Below are 18,878 nucleotides of genomic sequence, written 5' to 3'. Positions count from 1 at the left end.
ACAATGTGCATACCTTAATTAAAAAATATTTTATTGCTCAGGACACCTGGGTAGCTCAGTTGGTTAAGCATACAACTTCAGCTCAGGTTATGATCTCATGGTTTGTGAGTTAGAACACTGCATCGGGCTCTGTGCTGACAGCTCAGAGCCTGGAGCCTGCTTCAGATTCTGTGTCTCCCTCTCTCTGCCCCTCCCCTGCTTGGACTCTGTCTCTCAAAAGTAAATAAGCATTAAAAAAATTTTTTAAATATATTGCTAAGAAATGCTAACCATCATCTAAGCTTTCAGTGAGTCATAATCACTAATCACAGATCATGGTAACAAATATAATAATGATAAAAAATTTGTAATATTGTGAGAATTACCAAAATGTGACATGAAGTAAGCATATGCTATTGGAAAAATGGCACTAATAGACAAATTTGCTCAATGAAGGATTGCCACAAACTTTTGATTTGTAAAAGAAAATACACTATTTGCAAAGTTCAGTGAAGTAAAGTACAATAAAGTCAGGTATGCCTATACATGGTCTCCACACCCAATTTCAATTGCATTTCCTTAACTAACAAATACTAATACTCTGGTGTGTATCCTTCCTTATCTTTTTCTATTTCTTTATCTTTCATATGTAAACCATATATAGACAAATATATAATTTTTGTTTGTGGGTTTTTTGGAAACTCATTTTTTTTCATTTATTATACCATGAATACCTGTCAAGGTCAAAAGACACAGGCTTAACTAATTCTTTCAATATCTTCATTTTATTGACTATTCAACAATACAACATATTTTAATCATTTTCCTGATAGACATTCCCACTGTTTCCAGTATTTTCTTTTTGTTTTGGGGGGTTGCTTTTTATTCTTGTTTTTGTTTTGTTTTGTTGCCTCTTAAAGCAATGCAGCAATATTGATTGCATGCCATATGCAATACTGATTGAATTTTAACTTGTTGGTTGCTGGATATTTTTATATTCCTATGAACATCCTTGAGTTTTGCTCTGGGAAGCAGTTAAGTTATCTGGATCCTTTCCGGTCTTTTTTTTTTTTTTTTTTTTTTTCAAGTTTTGTTGGAAAGAACCACCCCGGTGTTTAGTCTAGTGCTAAGTTTTTCCTAATACACTAGAAAAACATTTCCCAGATTTTACCTTCTATCCAGTAAATTATGGAGTTTTTCCATCCTGCTAGGTGAGAACAGAACACTATTACCAGCTCCGTGTGAGCGCCAAGGAATTTTCTATCTTTTTGGGGTAATTCTTTCCTGAACCTTGGGGAGTCTTCTTAAATGCATGCACTAATCAGTAGTCAGCTAACTATTCGGGTTGGACACTGCTGAATAAAACAAAACAAAGGGATTCTCTGCAGATCTCCAGAACTTTTTCTCTGTGCATCAATCTCCTCTCTGTGTGTTTTGCCTCACAAACTCTAGCTGCTTTGAATTCTGGACTCTCAGCTCCATATCCTCAACACAGGGAAACTTCTGGTCTCTGTCTGGATTCTCCAACCCTGTCCTATACAGAATAAGCTGAGGCAGTGATAGGGCTCATCTCATTTGTTTCCCATCTCCCAAAGACCATTGCCCTTGGCTGCTTGATGCTCAATGTCTTGGAACTACTATTCCTTATATTTTGTCCAGTTTTTTAGTTTCTTCAGGCACAGTGATAGTCTGGTCCCTATTACCCCTGTCTGGCCAGAAGCAGAAGGTCCATAGTCTGAATTTATTAAGATTTTATTCAGTCGCATTTCAGAAATCTGGTCACTCAATTTGGATCAAATTTTCTTTAAGTAGTGACCACCTATATAGAAAACCTTACTAAAAAAGAGCAGTTTAAAAATTATTATCATTCTATAGAAGTTTATAAGTTTATAAGACTATCAAGTACTCTCACTCAAAAGCTCAGGGCAAGCTTACATGCTCACTAATGATTCAAAATGACAAGGATAGTTTGGAGTACTGACAAGGAATGAAGTTGAGGGAAATAGCTACCATCTTGAAGAACTCTTCTAATGTAAGGTCAGAAGAATTTCTTTAGAAAAGAAAAATTTCTATAACCACAACCCAGATGGAGGTTAAGGAAAACTGAGCATAATGCAGAGGCACCAATAAAAGAATTCAAAAGTTTAAGGGCAAGAGAGTCACCTGAGTACCCAAAGAGCTGCCCAAAGGCACCAGTGGTGAAGTCGGACTGGGTTCTCCTCAGAGCTGCATTCTCCACCCTCTTATTGTCTGTTCCTAGCACATTTATAAAACTGGCCTAATCTTCCACGTTAATGATTTTCACACTAATGACTTAATACTTACTTACCCAGCAAAGAGTATCTCTGTTTTAAAAGAAAGAGGCACAGTGAGAGCAATGCTTAATTCAAAGAAATCACTAATAGCATGTTTTCAACAAATCCTACTGAATCAGTGAATGACACACGCACTAACTCACCTCCATTCATACATACAAATCCCCACCACCCACTCTACTTATTTGCATAATCTGTTTCAACACAGGTGAAGCATGATAATTGGGATTGGTCAGGACTTCAAAATAGCACTGTCGTGCCCCTAAGGTGAGAAGTTTTGGCTATAATTGCTAAGAGTACACTCAGAGCTATATTTTTACAAATTAAAGAATAATATTTTCTTTGAGGACCTATAACTAAAAAGTAATACAGGAAATTTTGAATGAGTTAATTGTTAATTGAGGTTAAAGTCATATTAGTAAAAGTTTTCATAACCATGTGAGGAGAGGTTAAAGAAATTCTGCTTATTTTAAAGGAGAAAGGAAAACCTTACCGATTTAAAAAAATAATAGATCGAATAATGGTGGGTTGCTTCTCTATGTTTTCAAAATCAATAAAATAGAATGCATTACATATCAAAATATGCTGAAACACATTCCCAATCTACATCACAGTAAATTAAAGAAAAGCAAAATCCTAGCTTTTCCTAACATGGTTACAGAGTAATCATATTTGCCTTAAGGCAGCAAGTCAGTGCAGACTACCGAGTACTGCTTCCTTCAAGCAGTGTATTCCTTTCCCTTGCAAATCACAATGGCTTGCTTTGAATTCATTTGGATTTTCTTCCCCCCTAAAATTTGAATTGAATTCTTTCATGTGAAGGGCATAAAAATGTTGACATTTACAATGAAATCTTCACACAAAATTCAGGAAATTTCTGGAGGTCTTCTTACGCATACCTAGGACTGAATGAAAGTCAGCTAAATGTCAGCTAATGAAAAGTCAGCTAAAAACAAATGGTGGCTTGATCATGAAGAAACAAATGAGACATATGGTACATATACCAATGTATATGTATATTGATATACATATCAATATAACTTTATGGTTATATTTAGCATAAAATAATAAATTTGTTTTATTTTATTTTTTTGAAGGTCAAGCTTTTACTAGAGTTGCATATAAAAACAACCTAAAAGAAAACTATTTTATTTTTTTTGTAAATTAGTTTTAAATAAAGCCATTGAATCACTATAATTTTTAAATTCTAAAAAAAAATGCCTTGATGACGCTTAACATTATAAAGTCCTTTTTAATATTTAAAATCCTTTGTAAAGACTGCTGTTTCTGCCAACATGGCAGATGAGGCACTGGAGCCTCCTGGAGAACTAAAATTGGTACATAAAATATTTTAAAAATCTCCCTGATGTATGACAAGATGAGTAAACATTTTCATGGCTGAGTGAAGGAGGGAACCCAGAGAAGTATGTGGAAGACTAAAGCCAGCTCTCAAAGGAGGGCTTTTGCCTAGATTGGTTGACCTGACTATTGAATTTTGTTGTCAACCAGGGCTCAGGAGAAAGAGGACACATGCAAGCCCCACCAAAGCTGAAAGAATAATAGGATAACCCTCCAAAACTCTGAGATCATCTGGGTTGTCTCAGTATAAGGAAGAATGAAAATTAAATTCCTACCACCCCAGGTAACTGCACAAAACCTGATTATCTGGAAGCCTGAAATTAAACAGAAGAGAGAAAAGCAAACATCCTCAAATGTCATATGCAAAAATCACCCCCAAAGTAGGTTTGCATTCTGAATTTACACTACGATGGTAGCACAATAAACTCAAGTGGAGAATTTAGTTTAAACTTGTACTGAAATGCTAGCAATGCCAAACACTGGACAGAAATGAAGAAAAACCCTTTCAATTCACTAAAAGAACAAATAACTCCAATCTTCCACAATATATGCCAGAGTATTTACAAGGCTAACACAACCTTGACACCAAAACCCGAGAACAGTAAAAGAAGTCAGGTCAATTTAATAATGAACACAGAAACAAAAGTTCTAAAGTACGTATCAATAAACTCAATGGAGGGAAGGAAAAAGAATGATGTATTATGTTAAAAATTGGGTTCAACCCAGAAATGCAAAGTGGGTTAATATTAGTACATCAATTCTAATCCACCACACTAAATGGCAAAAGAAAAAAAAAAAAAAAAAAAAACATAATCGTATCATCTCAGTATAAGCAGAATTTCTTAATCTGATAAAAAGTATCTTATGTTTTAAAGACTATAAATAGCATAATTGATAAATAACTTAAAGCATTCTACTTAAAATTGAGAACAGAGTAATCTAGTCCTCAGTCATCATTTCCTATAACACTGGAATACCATCAGCACACAAGGCAAGAAAGTTTAAGTTAAATTTAAAGCATAGGGATTGTAAAGAAACAAAGCTATATCTTTACTGCAGATCATTTGATTGCCTGTGTGAAGAATATACAGATAAATTATTAAAATTAATGAGAGACTGGCAAGGATTTGGGGTAAAAAGTAAACATATCAAAAATCAAATGCATTTCTATGTAATAGCAGCACATGGCCTAAAAGAAATTTTGTATCATCAAAAAATAGAAAATATATATAAATAAATTTGTCAAAACATGCAGAAAACATTGTTATAGTTAAAAACACTAAAAATTTCTTAAACAGTATTAAAGAAAGCCTAAACAAATGCAGATACATACCATATTCATGGATTGAAAGACTCAATATCATAAAAATAATTCTTTCTAAATTAAATCCAGAGACTCAAGGCAATTCAAATCTAAATCTAAACAGTAGGACATGACAGTTGATTTCAAAGTTAATATAGAATACAAAAGTCTAAATACAACAAATATATTCCCGAAGAATAACAACAAGAAGGGACCTATGATAACAAACAGCAGAGATGTGCAACTCAAAGGGATTTCAAAACCAAATTTATTTGCTTACAAAAGACAAACTTGGTTTTTGTTTTTCTTTTTCTTTTTCTTTTTGTTTTTTTTGTGCTTCTTACCTTGCTCTGTATCATTGTTTCTCCTCCAGTCACTCAAGTATACAGCCATGGAGACATCATCTTTGAGTCCTCCTTTTCTTCTACCCTCTGACTTTCACTCCAAGTCTGTCCAATTGGTGACTGGTCTCTTAAATCCAATCCCTCTTTTCTATAACTACGGCCACAGTACAAATGCAAATAGTCATCAACACTTGGCCACTACTTTTACTATAGCTCTAACAAGCCTCCACGCTCCCATTTGCTCCTTACTTCCTACAGCTACCACATGAGACCACTGTTTACATCCTCACTTATCTTTAAAAAAATAAGACTGTTATCAAGCCAGTAATCTGATCTAAGTGTTCAATAAATCCCTATCCCACTGCAAAGGGGATCAAATTCACACCCCCTCTGGGCATTAAAAATCCTTTTACATTGCACCTTCCCAAATCATCTCTTGCCAAAGCACAAACCTTTATATACCCTCTGCATTACCCACATTAGACTATTTACCACTTTCTCTTTCATAAAATTCCATGAGTCTCCATACATAGTTTCAGTTTTTATCTTAGTGATTTGACTCTATAAAGTTTTGCACCACCTTTTGTCCAGGAAGAAACTTCTAAGCCAAGATCCAACTCAAATGCCACCATCCTTAAGAAGTCTTCCCAATCCCAAACATAATTAATGCATTCCTTCCTCTGTTACTGCAATATTTTGTTACACTTTCATATTCATAACTGAAATATCTGTTGCTTTTTTTCTGGTAGATTTGAAATTGTTATAGGAAGGGACACATCTTGTATTCTCCAATCTTCCTGAAACACACCAAGTGTAAAATATTGGTTGTATTAATTTACATCTGTACAATGCACCACACTTATGCATTTAATCCTTATTTATTATAGACTAGGTATCACTATCCCATATTACAAATGAGAGAATTTAAATTCAGCAGCATTAACCAAAATAATATAATTAAACACAGAAGACCCCAGACATGCACCTAGGTCTCCTGACACAATATCCAGTGTTCTTTAAGTTAAACCATACTACCTAGATTCAGGCTATTAATTTCTATTGGAGTTCATTCTTTACTATCATAAAAGCTCAAGAATGAAAACTTCTTTTGGCAATGATTTGTTTGAGAATTTGAGACTCTTCATTTAAAAAAATTTACATAAATTAACTTATGATGAAAAACTATTCACTAGACAATTCAGATAAATTGAAAGTTTGAGAAATTTAATTTTATACAGATAATTAACAGTATACACTTGTGCCAAGTAAAAGAATGTTTTCAAGAATAGATATGTGATCAATTGATATAAGAATGCATCTTTTAATATACTGTATATTTCAAAAAATGCTTTAAGTGAGAAAAACTTTGCTGTAGATTCTTTAGAGCTCTTGTTCTCTCCACTATGAATATTGACCTCCAACTTGAAAGAAGTGAATTTTCCCCGTCCACTGGCCATTTTCTGCTCATCTGCAGCGCAATCATCTCTTCTATGAAACAAATAGAGTGGTGATGTGAGACTAACAAGTTCTGAAACGCAGATAGGTGCTGCTCACATACCTGGTCGCTGTTTGGGCAGATGTTTTGCTGATGGACTGAGGTTGGAAAAGAGGAATGGGAAATTATTCATAAATGCTTTCAAAGATAATTCTGGCAAAATTCAAGTCAGGGAACTGCACAGCCCTATTGCAGCTGCAATCTGTTGGTTGCCATGATTTGGCTGGAGCCATGAGAAACCTGAGGCCTTCATAAAAGTGCCTGCTGGAGAGGTGTAAACATCTTCCCTTTCCTCTCAATGAACAGTATAGGCCAGGCCGTTGGTCCCACAACTTCCTGGTATCACTTCAAAGGAGATCTTACTTCTCATGTCAGAGACACCAGGGTGCAGAGAGCTTTGTAGCTCAGACAGCCTTAGGGATTCCTAACCTCAGGGAGTAGGTCCCAGAAAACAAGGGACATCCCCAAGGTTACATACAAATACAACAGCAAAGTCCGTAGTGGAAATTATATTTCTTACTACCAAGCCATCAGTTTGTTTTCCAACTGCCATGCCACTACCCACACAGAATTATTTAAAGAAAACAAAACTTATATTTCCTTTTCAAAACCACAGGAGAACACTGCAAGTAAAAACACTAGACTCTTTTTTTTTTCATTTATCATTGATGTTTGCTTTGCCTGGACCTGTAAGCAAAGAAAGAGTCAACCATGTACACTAAGATGTATTTAAGGATAAGGATACTGTGTAAAGGACAGAAATGTACTCTAGCAGATAATATAGGAAAAGATGACAAAAAGAAGTTGAAATTTCTAAATCAAGTTATCTGAGAAAAACAAACGGAAATCATATTATCAATACAGACTTCTTCCAAATAACTGCATAATTATTAGTTACATCCCATCCCAGTCCACTGCCAAATAACAAAGCTTGTAAGGTACTTGCTTAGAAGTTTTCATAGCTCTACTCTTCACTCTTCGTATATCATGAGTAAAGAAAATTCGAGGAAAAAATTATAAGAATATATTTCTTGACTGTCACCATTTATAATAGCATCCATTTTCAAATACTAAATTGAAATAATTTTAGCATATAGTTATGCGATTAGTATATAAGCAACTATTAACACATTAGCTGTATATTATCTACTTTTAGGTATTCTCTACCTAAAAGTGGTAAAGTTAAGGCTGCACCAGGTCAGGGATTGTATCATATTTCATCTTCTGGAATTCCAAGGATAAGACCATGTTTCATCCACAGTAAGTGTTCAATAAAGGTTTGATGAATTTACGAATATTTGTAGTTTAGAGCCATGTGCTTACACTTAGCTCTGTGTAAACACAGGATTATGAGTATGTAAGCTCTTCAACTTAATCCAGATGGCAAATATAATGTGTACCAGAAATTGCTGAAAGACTATATAGCCAAGATTCTATTCACATATTATGAATGGGAATTGAAAACTGTCAATATATTTTGGGTCTATTAAGCATTTGAGCAAATAGCCAAACCTTTCCTGTTACCTTTCCAAACCTCCCTTATTTTTCTACTGGGGACTTAACCTCTCAACTGTAAAATATGAAGGACTTGAGATATGAATGCATTTTTGTATATGACAAGAAAAAAGAACTTTATCTACAAATGTTTTTATAAAGAACACTTTCCCACCAATAAGTAGTTGCAATTAAAAAAAAAATCCTCTACCTCCTATATATTTATGGCACTATGAGTAAAAATTATACAGTGTTTACTCTGTTGCAGACAGAGTGATTTTTACTTCACATTCATTTAGTTCTTATAACAACACCGTGAGGGTCATAACGTCGTCTCCATTTTATAGATGAGAAAACTGAAGCATAAAAGGTATTGCCAAAAGCCACACACAGTTACCATATGTGTGGGATGGTATTAGAAGTCATGTCCATCTTATTCCAGAGCCCAAATTTTTAATAGCAGCACTATTCTGTCTCCTTAAAATTTTAAAAAATAATAATAATAATTTTTGAAGCCAATCCCAATTTTCAAAAATATACCTGAGAAAGAGAGAGAGAGAGAGAGAGGTAGAAGGAGGAGGAAGAGGAGGAGTAGGAGGAGACGAGGAGGGGGAGGAGGAAAGGAACAATGAAGCATCATGGCAACACATGGAATCCAGAGTTCTGGATTCAAATTCTGATTCTATCACAGAGCAACATATGATAAGTTACCTTAAAACCCTAAGCTATAGGTACTATGTAATACAGAAATAAGATATGTTATAGGATACTTTTTATGATGCATACAGTTTTGTACATGAAGCCCCATTCTACCATGACATACACTAGAAATCTGGTCTTATTGTAAACTTTTTAATCTTGTACACAATGGAAGTGTATCCTATAATCAATATCTTTTTTCTGTCTTTACTCTTGGACACTAGTTCACCCAGCAAATCTCACAAATCTCTTTCCCCACAGAAACATAAGGCAACCTGATTTAGGTCATTACTTCCGTTACCCATTCCAGATGGAAAATCCTAATTTTTCCTCCCCTGGTCACTGCCTGCAGGCCACACTTCCCAGGTCCACATATATACTATTTTTTCCCCTGGGACTAAAAAATATATATAAAAGAAAAACTTCCCCTTGGTTCTTAGGTTTAGAAAAGAAGGAAACAGAAAAGGGAAGCCTGTTTCACCAGATTTTGTTCTTACCCATTTGTTAGAGAAAAAATACAGGCAGGAACTCTTCCTTCTAGAACACATGATAATTTGCTAAAAGTAGCATGTTTCCTTCAAAGAAATTGTAACTTAGTAAATATTACATAAAGTATATATTTTGAACATGCCAGACTTCCTAGTCTTAGGAAACCACACTGGAGTTCCAAGAAGTTTAGTTAACCCTATGATCCCCCAAAGCTTTGGAGCTTTTGACCTTAGGGCTTTCAGACAAGTTAGGATTGAAAAGATAAAGTTATTTAAGAGCCTTCTCACAGCATATTTGTTTTCTCAAAGGCATTCACGCATCATTTACATACATACTGTACACAATAAACCACTTTCCTGAATCACCTGCATTTGAAAGGAAGTTCTTCACACTCTTTATGGGCTCATAATCATGCATTCAATGAATACTCAGACAGCAAATCCAAAGTGTGAAACAATTTAACGCGTTACCACACAAAATGTCAGAGCCTGTGCCAAGAACCAGACACTAATAACGACGAATTCTGCTCAAATCCAATTCAGCCTCTGCCTTCATTGACATGAGAAGCCTGCTGTCACAATTAAATACTTGGGACAATGGCAGCAGTGTCTCCCTGACACTATTTAGCACTCAAATATTTCTCTAACACTATTAAAATTAATCGTATGCATTTTGTATCCGTCCCGTACATAATTGGACATTTAGTTTACAACTCTCCACACTTAGAGAACACTCTTTTGAAAGGGACTAGGGTCTCCCCTGTATTCCATGCAATTGAAAGTATTGGCCTTACTCTGACAATATACGGGTTATAAAAGGCAAGAATGCTAAAGACAAAATGTATTCTCACTACAGAAAACCACTTGCCAAAAGGGATAGAGGCCCAGGGCACAAATACCATCACTTCAACTGCCAGTCTTAATACATTTGTACTGGCTGAGGAGCCACTACAGGGGATTCAAAAAAAAAAAAAAAAAAAGAAAAAAAAGGCATCTGAAATACAGAACCCAGGTTCAGGTTCAAATTCTCACCACTCAGTAAGTATCATGACAGGCCCATCACTGAATCTTTCTGAGTCTGTTTCTTCATTTGTCCAAAAGAGGTAACAATAATATTAATTGATGGCGATATGGTGAAGACAGAAGACTATGTAAAACGTTTAATGTGAAAAGATGAACTATGTTATTTTGACATGACTAACAAAGGCAATTCCTAGACAGTGAGGTCCAAAAACTCATTCTCTAAGAAAGGTCTCCATGTGCCTGTTTTCTGGTTATACACGATGTTCTTCCCGGAGATATTCCCGGAGATATTTTAAAGGTTTAATTAACTTCCAGAATTTGAGTACAAAACACAAACTATCCTAAACCTTCACCTCTAGGTATTTGCGGTCAGAGAGCTCAGCCCTGAGGAATAGAGCACCATCCTTTCAGTATGACCCGTCCACTGAAATGGTGCCAAGTGGGTTCCCAATGCTGCACAAGAGCAGAGATGATCTTAATAAGCACTTCAAATCTACTCATGGCCAAAGAAGAGAGCTCAAAAATGCTAAGATCAGCTACGAGGCCCAGGGCCATTCAAGGAGTCCCTGTGGTACACAATCCACGTGCTAACAGTTTAACACAGATGAGAAATGTAAAGAATGAAGAAACTATTCTACCCTCCTACACATCCACCTACGCTCCCCCAACACACCAATTAAATGTCATCAATAGGAAGTTCAACAACACAGGGAAGATATCAACTGTCGATAGTAAATACATGCTTTCTGACTGCATCCCCATACAACTCCCTTGATTTGTAAAATGGTGTAGTGTGTCAAAAACTGTTGAAATATATATATTTTTTAAACATCAAGGTAAATGCTTTGAGTATTTACACAACGTTGGATTTTGTTTGAGAAAAATAATATATTTGGAAGCACTTCTGACCTTCTAATGTATGGTTTCAACATTTTAGAACTATTATCGTTCAAGAAAGTTGTTTGGTTTTTTTTTTTCCTAATATGGTCTAGAGCAAATAGTTTAGCTCAAACTATAGATGTAAATTGCAAGAGAAGAGCTGAGTAAGACAAATGTCTCCTTGGTTCACTTTCTGGATTTCAATTAACACCTAATTTACAATACTTCTTAATACAAATATATAGTTGAGCTCTTTAAAACAGCTTGACAGGATTAGCCCACGTTTTGTAAAGAGCTGATAAAACAAGCATTCCATTAGCCAACCCACAGTGTCTCAAAATCTAATAGTCAATATCCCATTTTCAGGGCTGACAATGGCAAGAACTAAATAAATAAGCAAGGGATTCCCTCCCTCCTGCTCTCTGGGAAAGAACATATTCTGTGCAATTCATTCCATAACTTTAAGGCTATAAATTGTTTTTAATGTTCCTCCCTAAGCATCATTATTCAATAGATAACTAAAGGAAATAAACCACTAAAGCCGTACTGCTAAATCATTCTACTATATCCAGCGTTGGGGAGAGGACTCTTAACTCCCTCATTTAGGAAGGATAAGTCCAGGATTAATTTCAGATCTTGGAATATGAAAACTGTAAGAGGCCTCAAAATTCCCTCAGTTGAGGATATCCTACAGGCCCAGAAACCTTGCCAGGCACCTGAGCCTCAGCCTGGCCCAGGCCTAGCTATGGGCTCCAGATGCTGCAGGGGGCTTTCCTACAGTTCAGGGGAGCAGTATGGCCCCCTCCCCCCATCTCCCCAGACACCAGATGGTCCCAGCAGGATGTGCAAGGCCTCATTTTAAATGGATTATTCACCTCTATCTTTTCCAAGCATTCTTAGAAAAGCTTAGGGCAGCCCTAATTTTAAATATTTAAGTCGATGGGTCTAAGGTACTATTAAAAACAATAGATAATATTCTAAAAAGAAAAACAATAATGATGGTAAATCACTAGCACTCAATACTATCTACCTGAGTTCTAGAAAAATTGAAAGGCTAACCTCTGTCCAGTACATGCACTGTTGAAGAGGCCAAAGGGATCATTAATGTGACTAATATTCTTAAGGTTTACAAAGAATATGATGGTAACTACAGCCAAGTGAGAATAAATGTTAAATAAGGGAGAGTTGCTAAAATGCACAAAAATAGGATTCTTACATACATAATGGGGGAAGACAATATGGTTTCTGTAGAAGAAACTATACATGGCATACATCAGGCCTTCATAGAAAAGTGAGCCATCATGATGGCAAGAGGAAAAGTAGGGAATTATGTGCTAACTTTCTCAAAAAGCCTTTGCTAGGTGGGCTCTTAGGCACGTCTAACTGTTCCACCATAGACTCAGGAGGCCTCAACAGAGAAGGGAGGACTCAAACAGCACCTGCTGAATTAGAAATCATAAAGACTCCATTAATTATTACCTGAACTGCCTCAGAGAGGGGATTCCAGCTAGATTTTGAACTTGTAAATGATACCACCTTCTTCAGGGATCAAAAACTGGGAAGACACCAGGAGATGATGTGTAAATCAACAAACAAAAAGGAGTTTCAAAGCCAGCTTCCTCTATGGGGATATATTTAAGAAAAAAATAGTCCACCTAATTCATACCTAGTTGACAGTAACTGCCATTTACGGGCCAAAAATGGATGTGAACCCTCACGACAAGGGCTAAAGAATTACTATTGTAAATGATGAACAGAATTCAAGTCTATAGAATATAATGTCTATCCATCCCTTTTGCAAAAACTGTACTTCTGAGTTGGCACCAGAAGCAGGAGAAGGAAAAAAAAAAAAAAAAACGAACAAAGCAAGATCTGAGGAATGAAAACTGAAAGAGAAGAGGCTGGTTAAGGGAAGCCACTCTACGAAATGCATTTTTAACATGAGGGTTTGGCAACCTAGAGAGGTGCTGACCAAGAAATATATGCCTCGATATTTAATACTATGATAGAATAAAGTAGACACCGGGTTGGACATCAAATTCTAAAACCTCGTACCTAAGAGGCCAGCAATGAAGCTAGAAAGTACAGCACTGAGGACCAAAAGAAAGAAGATCTTTACCAAGAAATTATGAATTTATGAAAATTATCCCATGAAGAATTGATGAAGAATTAGTATACCAGAACCCTGGGACATTAATTGCAAAGAAAAGCGGAAAGGAGAATCCTTTAGGATGCCAAAAGCCTATTTCTATGTAAACAGGCTTGTATATGCCACTCTAAAGGCAAATTTAACCTTGCAAGTCACTGACCTTTAATCTTGTTTGGATTTTTTCCAAGCAAAGGAGTCATTTACTGAGGAGATTCAAAGTAGAAAGTCTTTTTTTCAGGGTGTTCACACTTGTCCAAGAGGATAAGGACAAATCTTCTAGACAAACATTTTACGTCATCGATCTCCTCCGCCTCTACCCATCACTCACAATAGAAATTCTTCAATCCCCCTTCTTACCTCTTGTATTTCGACTGCCTGAGCTTTCCAGATACCCCCTTAAGTACAAACAGAGAAAGAAAGGAGGAAGGCAGGGAATACAGAGTTTATCAGGTTTCTGTTTTTCCAGGGAACCTCTAGACAAATCTGAGAGTTTAACTTGCACGCTGAATTTGCCCAGGCTCTTCATAGATATTAATACTCAGATTAACACCTACTGGAACAGTTCCACACTGAAACAAGGGAATGTTCTGGAATGGAATGCAACAGTACAACACTGAAACAGTCTCTGTTCTGGAATGACTTCCTGCAGCATCAGCTTCCTGGTGTCCCTCAGGAACCTTCTGAACTAGAGAGAGTAGGATTGCAAACTCAGAGGACTACATACTACGCTGAAGAAAGACAGTCAGATACTCCTTTGAATTATCTGCTTCTTTGTGATTATCTACAAAGAGAGAAAGATTAATTACCTACATTCTGTCCTAACAGATTTGGCTATATAAATATACATGAAGCTGTGCTGTACTAACTTAACCTACTTTTGCTTATACCCAAATGTCTAAGTGAAAGTTCAATTAAATTAACCCGAGGCTTCCTTTCTGTCCCATGAACTTGAAATTAGAGTTCTCATGGATATACAAATTATACCATTTCACAAATGTATTAAGAATGGCACAATTTTAATGTTATATTTATATTTCTTCTTGAGTCACATTACTGGTTAAAATAGAAGTTTGTAGATGAGGAATGAAGATCAACATTTATAGTCTACAGATATCGAGCTGGAATTCAGAACTTTAGCTAGATACCAACAGTGGTAATCTATCTCCCTGTGATAAACATTAAAAATCAGCTATGACCTCTGACCTCAAAGACTTTATAAGATGAAACTATGTTCTTAGTCATTTCATACTTACCAGATATGAAAGTAACTGCACTTTTATTAGTCTAGACTCTAGGTAAACCCAGACAAATTTCTATTGTTTGCATTTCAAGGAAGACCTCCAAAAGGTCAGCTAAGAATGCAGTGTTATTGTCTATCTGTCTATATGCATGCAGGTTTTGCAGCCAGGAGACTTCAAATCAAGTTCTGGATAATCTTAACAAGCATTTGACCTCATGGAGCATCTGTTTTCCTATCTGTGTAATAGGAAGATTCACAAATTCCACCCAATTGGGCTGTTGTGTTGAAATGAAAATTATGGTTTCATTAGTCATTATGACATCAAGCCACTGTATAGTCTGAGGAAAATTAGGACCCTTGTTAGAGAAGGACACTTTATTTCATGGCCCACGTCCTCCATTCTGCTCTTGGAAAGGGCAGACAAAGGTATCCCAGAATCTGGAGAGCACCCTCCATGCTTTTGTGTGGCCTTTTTTCACATATCTGTCCTCATCTTTCTTATTTTAGTGACCTTTTTTTGACTCTTGTTTGGGATTTCAATGTACTATTTAATTTTTTTTCCTGTTATTACAACTTTTACTTGTCTTATATAATGCCAAAAGAGAGGCCAAGGGAAAAACAAAAAGGATTTTGCCACTCTTTAGCCAAGATGGTAAATTAAAGCCTTCACGTCACTGAATTTTAAAAGGTAGCGTTGATCATTTAAAAAGTGATGGCAGGAGCCCCTGGGGGGCTCAGTTGGTTAAGCATCCTACTTGGGCTCAGGTCATGATCTCATGGTTCATGGGTTCGAGCCCTGCATGGGGGCTCTGTGTTGACAGCTCAGAACCTGGAGCCTGCTTGGGATTCTGTGTCTCCTTCTCTCTCGGCCCCTCCCCCACTTTCTCTGTCTCTCTCTCTCTCTCTCTCTCCCCTCCCCCCTTTCCCTTTCTGCCTCCCTCTCAAAAACAAATAAACATTAAAAAAATTTTTTTAAGTGATCTCAGATTTTGGACATACTTCTCAGCCTACCACTGGTGCCATTCTTCTCTCTCTTTCATGATACATACACAACATACACATACACACAGGTATGCCTCTTGTACTCAAAGATAGGGAAGAAATAAGATTAGAGTAATAATCCATTCAAAGTTGTTTTCATTGTTTTATCTTCAACAGCTATGCTCAACAATAAACCAATATTAAAGGAAAAAACAAAACTAAACGCTCTTAGAATTTCTTTCCTTGCTCTAGATGTTTATTTACTGAGGATAATAAATATTTATCCTTGAGTCATATTTCAATACACATGGTGCAACCATTTAAATTTCAAAATTGAAAACAGTCTTAAGTAGAAAACAAAAAACAAAACAAAACAAAAAAAACAGTATGTTCGCCGAATCTTATTCTGTACAATTTCTAACATAAGATAAATCTAAAAACAACATAATTTCTGAAAATAGTACTAATTTTTGACACTTCTTATATTCATATTTTAAGTCAATGATTTTCAAAGACATAAACTTTTACTTGAATCTGTATGGAAAACAATATTTATTGTCCTGAAATCAAGCCCATGATACATATGCCCTGGTTTTTTCATATTAATAGCTGGTTGAATTTTTCACACAAGAGAGCATCAGAATAGATGTTTCCCTAGACAACCTTTAGAAACACTTCATTTCTACCTTATGTAAAACAAGGAAGTACACAATTTTCACCCAGCTGTAAACATGATTCAAAACTAATTTCCCAATAAAAAGTGTGCTTTGGGGAGTTGTTACAGTACTGAATTCTGGTTGTCCAGTCGCTAGTCACCCATCCCGGCAGAATGATGTCTCCTTCTCCAAACCACCAGGGAAGGCCCAAGAAACTTTCGGCGGGACAGACTTAGTGTTAAAGGTGTCAGGAGGAAACTTACAAAGCAAATGGAATCAAATGAGAATTCCAAGCTCCAGACTGACAAGTTTCTACGAAGCTACTCCAAGTTTTGAACAACTATCCTCAGTAAGAGCGCACCAAGGAAGATCTGATAACGCGCACACAGCACACATTCGCTCCTTGTCAGAGCAATGTGTCATCAACGGTACAAAGCAACAAGGGAATTTCCAGCATTTTCTTTCACTGTGTGCATTTCTCCTTCCTTCAGGACCAAGAAAGGCTGAATAAGGTTTACCTAGCTATGAAAAGGGAAGAAGTCGCAGTCACATACCGACCAAGCCCGCACAGAATCCGGAGAGGCAGACACACTTTTGGCACTTTGCCCACTCCCTTCCTCTCTGCTTCGCCAAAGCCCACACCTCTAGAGATGGGACAGAACGTGCTTACAAACAACCCTACCGAGTTGGCCCCAACACCCCTCGTAACCTTCCTTCCGAAGTTGGTCGTGAGTCCACCACACTGAATTCTGGTCACCCCAACCTCCGCTGCGCAGGGCCAGGGACCTGGCGCCTCCGGAGCCCCCGGGACGCTGCGCTCACGTGGTCACCGGCCGCGGCACGTGCGGATCCGACCTGAGGCGGCGGGAGCTAAGCTCCGCCCCGAGCGGGAGGAGGACCCGCAGAGGCGCTGGACGTGTTGGGGGGGGAGAGGGGAAGATCCCGGGGCGCTTGGGGACCCGCGAGGGGAAGCTGAGCTTCAGGCAGTGCAGGTCAAACTGCGGTTCCCAGGGGGCGTACACAGGAAGGAAGGCGCAAGTTTGAATGGGGTAACAACTTGGACATTTTTTTTTAAGGTTTATTTTAAATGGGTAACTGCATTCGAATTCCATCTAGCATGAGAGCTTCCAAGGTCGTCCCACAATCCCCTTTTCGCCCGGATCCCACACTTGAAATCCCTGGCAAAAGAGGGAAGCAAAGGTGTCCCGAGGTAGCAATCCCACCCCCACCCATATTTGGGGGAACTCGAACCAACTGGGTCTCGGGCGAGCACCGGGGAACCGCACCCTGGAACAAAGAGGAGGTGAAGTCCCCTCCAGATACATATAGCCCGCTGAGTGTTGGTATTTAAAACCCACGGCCAGCCAGCTGTGTGTAAGTCTTGTTTCGTTTTGCTGGGGGAGGGGAAGGGAATCCGAACTCTGGACGTTTTTCCCAAACTGGGAGATGGGAGCTTGGCGTTCGATCCCACTAGCACAGAACTCCAGTCAACTCGGGCCACGGCGACTGCCACTTGGGGGGTGGGGAGGGGAAGGAAAGGAGGGCAAGAGGAGGGACGGCGGAGGGGCTGGCGAGAGAGGGAAGGAAACAGGTGAGCTCCCACCGCCACCCCTCGGAAATCCAGCGCGACGGACCCCGCGCGCCACCGTCCCGACCTGGAGAGGCACTTACCGGCTTTACAAGGGTCCTTGTAATCTATCGTGTCCGTTTTATCCTCTTCGTTCCCATCAAAAGTGTAATCATAGTCGAGGCCAGCGCAGACCCAAAGCTCCCCGTACAAAACAATCCCCGAGGCCACCAGCAACACGAGCATCCTCGGGGGAAGCGTTTCCAACCCCATCCTCCTCCCCTGGAGGAAAAGGAAGGGACGGGACCGGGAGGTGAGGCGTCCGCGGTCCGCGCTGATGTGCGGTGCGAGGGGAACCGGTGCTCCTCTCCCCACCGGGAGGCTCCTCGGCGACACTGGGGCGTTCAGGTGTCCGAAGACATACGGATGCCGTCGGGACAGGAGAGAGGGCGAGAACTGCCTGTTACCCCCAGTCGCAGGGAGAAGTTGGCTAGGGGCCCGCGGGTGGGCGGAGGGCAGGTAAGGAGCTCGGCTCCCGGAGACGGGGAGGGGCAGCTGCGGGCAAACTCGGCTCTCGCGGAGCGGGCGCTCGCAGCCTGCCAGGTCGTCCTTCTGGCGGCCGAACTTCCCGCGGCCGCGGCTGGGCGAGCGGCGCCCCGCGGGCTCAGCTGCCACCGGAGCTCGGGCTCCAGCGCCGCGCCCCCGCCGCTGCCAGGACCCGGCGGTCGAGCGCGAGCCGCCGCCGCCGCCGCCGCCTGCGCCCGCCGCCGCCGCCGCCGCTCCGGGAAGATGAATCCGGTCTGCACATCAGCACATCTGAACTGAAAGGGGAGACCGAGGAAGGGGGTGGGGGGCAGGCATTTCTACGCCGCGAGACCTTAAAAGCCTACAGAAGCCAGCAAAGCAA

The 18,878-nt window shown here is 39.0% G+C and overlaps 1 protein-coding gene across 2 annotated transcripts in view; it reads right to left on the bottom strand.

Annotated features, from left to right (window-relative positions):
• TLL1 (tolloid like 1) overlaps window positions 1-18,450 on the bottom strand; it is a 209,684-nt gene extending 191,234 nt beyond the window's left edge. The window contains exon 1 of one of the 2 annotated variants that reach the window (XM_078445632.2): window positions 18,076-18,450. In XM_078445632.2, coding sequence (XP_078301758.1) covers window positions 18,076-18,244 — 169 coding nt within the window. In that variant the 5' untranslated portion in view covers window positions 18,245-18,450. The remainder of the gene's footprint in view (window positions 1-18,075) is intronic. The other variant, XM_078445633.2, reaches the window with a different exon arrangement.
• Window positions 18,451-18,878: the final 428 nt, after the last annotated feature.

This window comes from Panthera onca, chromosome B1 (assembly GCF_046562875.1).
Source record: "Panthera onca isolate mPanOnc1 chromosome B1, mPanOnc1 haplotype 2, whole genome shotgun sequence".
In the NCBI taxonomy this organism is placed as follows: Eukaryota; Metazoa; Chordata; class Mammalia; order Carnivora; family Felidae; genus Panthera; species Panthera onca.
The sequence above is the reverse complement of the archived record's forward strand: the minus strand, read 5'-3'. Positions and strand labels throughout refer to the sequence as shown.